We start from the raw sequence: 3,821 nt of genomic DNA on the forward strand, positions 1-3,821 counted from the left end.
AGCTGGGCGCCGCAGGGGGAATTCCTGCCCTTCCCAGCCTCGGCCCTGCAGGGAGCCAAGGGCGAGGGCTGCCTGGGTCCCGGGGTGGCTCCTCTGGCCCCATCTGGGTCTAGGTGATAAGCGCAGCGCCCGAGCCCCTTGGTTCTCAGCTGCTGCGTTTGTCGGGCGCTCCTGGGCTTCGCCCCCCCCCCCCGCTTGCTTGTTGTTCTCGTTTCTCGGCCACCAGCTAATAAGAAGCCCTGGCCTCGGCCCTGACGAGCAAGAAGGGGGCCACGGGGACATGCGGGGACACCTTTACTCTAGCGTGCTGCATCATCCCCCTCCCAGCAGCGTCCCCTTTTGAAAACCTGGGACATGTCTTTTGTTTCCGCCACAAGCGCTAGAGATCCAGGGAAGCCCGGCGGCTCGAGTGAGGTCTTTTTGGTGACACTAGTTAAGTGATCATTTTTTTTAGCTAGCCACTTCATCCGCGGTCAGGCACTCCGCGGATGACAGCCCAACTGACAATTGTAAAGAGGACACCCGGCTAGGCAGCCCTGACACAGGAGTATTCAGGGAAGCCGCCCCACACGTGTTCCATCGCCCTCAAAGTTTGGAAACATCTGTACGGTCTCACACGCTGTATTTGACACAGGCCGGCTTAGGGTCAGGGGCACCTGAGGCCATTTCGAGGCCTTGTGGGAACTGTAGTTCTTGGTTAGGAACTTTCCAGAGCTTTCTGGGAATTGTAGTCTTCCCCAAAAACCTAAAGCAAGTTTGCAGGTTTCCAGCTTTTCCAAAGACACGAACCACTTCTCCCAAACAAAAATGCCAGAACAGACGCTTGTTTGCAGCATGAGTGGGCACGCTGGTCACCTGCTGCCTGTCCCTGATACCAAACCCTGCAAGTGGAACAGACATGTGTATCACGACAGCTGCCAATCGCGGGTGCTGTGTGGTCCCTGGCCAGGTACTGAGGCTGCACAACTCGGGGAAAGGCGTCGCTGGCCGGAGGATCTCGCTTGTCAGGGAACCTGGCTGGAGGTGCGCTCCTTTGGGTTCGGGACCTTCGAGAGCTGTGACCTCTGCGTACTGTGGATACAGCACCGACAGGGAGACACCATCTAGGGTGGGACAGTCATATACACGCAGTTGCCAGAGCATAAAGAAAAAAAATTAAATTCTTTTATTCTGTGGAAAACAAAGCAGAAAAACTAAAACCCCCAAACTCCAGAAAAAATCCTAAAAAATACGTTTTGTTTTCTTAAAAAATACTGTAGGTCTCTACTCCTCTCCCTCCCACTAACTGCCCTCCTTGTGTCCTTTTATTCCTAAGTGCCCTGCCCCCCAACCCCTGCACTATTCACTGTTCTTGCTATTGTACCCCCACTTCCCAGTATCTACCCAGGAGGCTCACCTTCACTGCATCCTCCAGTTTTGGTGAGCCGTGCCCCACAGTCCCATTCCCCCGGCATGCAAGAACTGTCTCCCTCTTCCTTGTCTGAGATTCAGTAATTGTTTCCCCTACTGCCCCCTCTCCCAGGGATCTACGCTAACCAGGGAGTCAGCGGCCTCCTGCCCGGCTCCCGCCCGGTTCCCACCCCCCACCCCTGCCTCAAGAAATGTCAGAACTTCCTCCCCCGGGCAGCCTGGCCAGGAAAAAACCATTTTCGTCTTCCCTCTTCTCCGTTCTATGCAACGCTTTCCCCCCATCCACATATCCATGCACCTCTATGAAAATCAATCTCTGGGACCCCACGTTCCCTTGGCTTTGTCAAAGAACCCTGTCCCTAGCTCCATCCTCTCTCTGAGAAGCAGGGTCTCTCCTCTCCAGGGAATCTATTCCCTCCCTCCCTCCCTCCCCACTCCGACGCGTCTGCCCACCCCATTCTCCTGTGCCCCGGAGCCTCGCCCCAGCGGCGCAGGGCACCGCCTCGCGGCCTCCGCGCCCGCCCCCCGCTAGCGGATGAGGACGTTGATCTCGGCCACGCTGGCCTCCAGCACGTTCTCGGCCGTGGTCTTGCCGTGCTGCTCCTTGAGGTGCCGCCTGATGGCCGGCTTGTGGGCGAAGCGCACGTCGCAGTAGGAGCAGCGGTAGGGCCGCGCCCCGGAGTGCAGGTTGAGGTGGTCGTGCAGCGTGGACTTCTGGGTGAAGCACTTGCCGCAGATGCCGCACGAGTGCGACTTGACGCCACGGTGCACGTTCATGTGGCGGTTGAGGTTGCTGCTGTGGTTGAACTGCTTGCCGCAGCGCGGGCACATGAAGATGAAGTGCTGCGCGCGCATGTGGAAGACCAGCTTCTCCACGCCCTGGAACACTTCCGGGCACTTGGTGCACTTGATGTTCTTTAGGGGGTTTCCGCTCGAGAAGCCCCCGGGCAGGGGTCCCCGGCTGCCCCCTGCCCCTAGGCTGCCCCCCGCCCCCCGGGCAGCCATGGCCACCGCGGCCGCTTCCACGAGGCCCGAGGTGGCCCCCACGCTGGCTCGGCCCCCGGGGATCAGCAGCAGGCCCTCCCCTTCCGCGTCCTCCGACAGGCTGTAGCAAGCCTTCACCACACCCTGCGGTGGGGCCACAGTGCTGGGGGCCACGCTGCTCTGCGCCAGCTCCCCCAGGTGGCCGCTCACGGAGCCCCCAATACCCAGACCCCCTCCCAGGCCTCCGGGGGGTTTGAGCCGGTGCGCCACCTCGAGGGCCGACTCCACCTTGACGATGCAGATGTCAGACACGTCCTCGTCCTCGTCCTCGTCCTCCTCCTCGGCCTTCAGCTCCAGGTCCTCGTCCAGTGGGAACTCCAGCTTCACGGGCCGCAGGAGCGGAGGGGGCAGCGGAGGAGGGGGCGGGGGCTTGGGCGCTGGCTTCGGGGTCCTGGCCGGCGGGAGGAGGGACTTGGCGGCGCTGACGCTGCTCACGAGGCTGGCCTCGCTGACCCCGTCCTCCTTGAGGCCTATCTTGGGCTCGATGAACTGACTGAGCGCGTTCCGGCACTTCTCCACCACGTGCTCCATCTGCAGGTAGGAGGCGGCCGTCAGGTAGTTGACGATGTCCCTGACGGCGAACTCCAGGGCGCCCGTGTAGCAGGACAGGAGCAGGTCGGCCACGATGCGTGCGCTGTGCATCAGGGAGACCTGCAGCTCGGAGCTGGGGTTCAGCAAGAACTGGTCCCGCAGGAACGGGGAGCAGGCGGCCAGGATGACCTTGTGGCCACGGAACTTGAGGCTGTCGGCCACGATGGTCACGTCGCAGAAGCGCTCCTCCGCGCGGAGCTGGTTCATGTTCCGCAGCGTCGCGGCCTCGTGGCCCGGCAGCTGGAAGCGCAGGACTTCCACCCCCGAGGCCATTGTGGCGGGAGTGGGCAAGCCTGGTTGGGAAGGAAAGCGGTCAGAGACAAAGGTCTCGGGCTCTCCGAAGCCGAGACTCCAGGCCCTTCGCCCCCATTCTTGCCCGGTTCCCCCAGCATCAGATCTCCCGGTCTTCACGCCGCTTCCTCAGTTTCCCCAACCCGGGGGAGGCGCTGTCCCTCCGAGGAGGGAGGCGTGGTTCCCGGGGGCGGGGCAGCGGCGTCCACACCCCCGGTCCAGCGCCCGCGACGGAGAAAGCCCGCGCGCGCCCCGGGGGAAGGACAAGAAAGGGGGGGCAGAGACCTAGACCTGTGGATCGGGGTGGCCCCGGCTGCAGGCGCTCACTCCGCCCCTTCGCCCGCTCCCCGGATCCTCGGAACCCCTTCCGAGCCCTCCCCCTGCCGCCTGCGCGCGTCGTGCACGCCCCCTCCCACGCTGGAGCTCCGCGGCACGCCCCCCCGGCCCCACGGCCCAGAGTGCACGCGCCGCTCACCTGGCCCGGT

At 62.9% G+C, this 3,821-nt stretch overlaps 1 protein-coding gene across 1 annotated transcript; it reads right to left on the reverse strand.

Annotated features, from left to right (window-relative positions):
• Window positions 1-1,177: 1,177 nt before the first annotated feature.
• Zbtb12 (zinc finger and BTB domain containing 12) lies at window positions 1,178-3,726 on the reverse strand. The gene is made up of 2 exons (XM_005389398.2): window positions 3,622-3,726; window positions 1,178-3,338 (listed from the first exon to the last, which is right to left on the reverse strand). Exon 2 carries the CDS (start codon window positions 3,316-3,318, stop codon window positions 1,939-1,941), a length of 1,380 nt encoding a protein of 459 aa, XP_005389455.1. The 5' UTR covers window positions 3,319-3,338; window positions 3,622-3,726; the 3' UTR covers window positions 1,178-1,938.
• Between the last annotated feature and the right edge of the window lie 95 nt (window positions 3,727-3,821).

The sequence above is a fragment of the Chinchilla lanigera genome, unplaced genomic scaffold (genome assembly GCF_000276665.1).
Source record: "Chinchilla lanigera isolate Chin_1 unplaced genomic scaffold, ChiLan1.0 scaffold00036, whole genome shotgun sequence".
Taxonomy (NCBI): domain Eukaryota; kingdom Metazoa; phylum Chordata; class Mammalia; order Rodentia; family Chinchillidae; genus Chinchilla; species Chinchilla lanigera.

What these genes read in the sequence shown, in the direction of transcription:
- Zbtb12 (XM_005389398.2), bottom strand. Translation starts at nt 3,318, where the DNA reads ATGGCCTCGGGGGTGGAAGTCCTGCGCTTCCAGCTGCCGGGCCACGAG.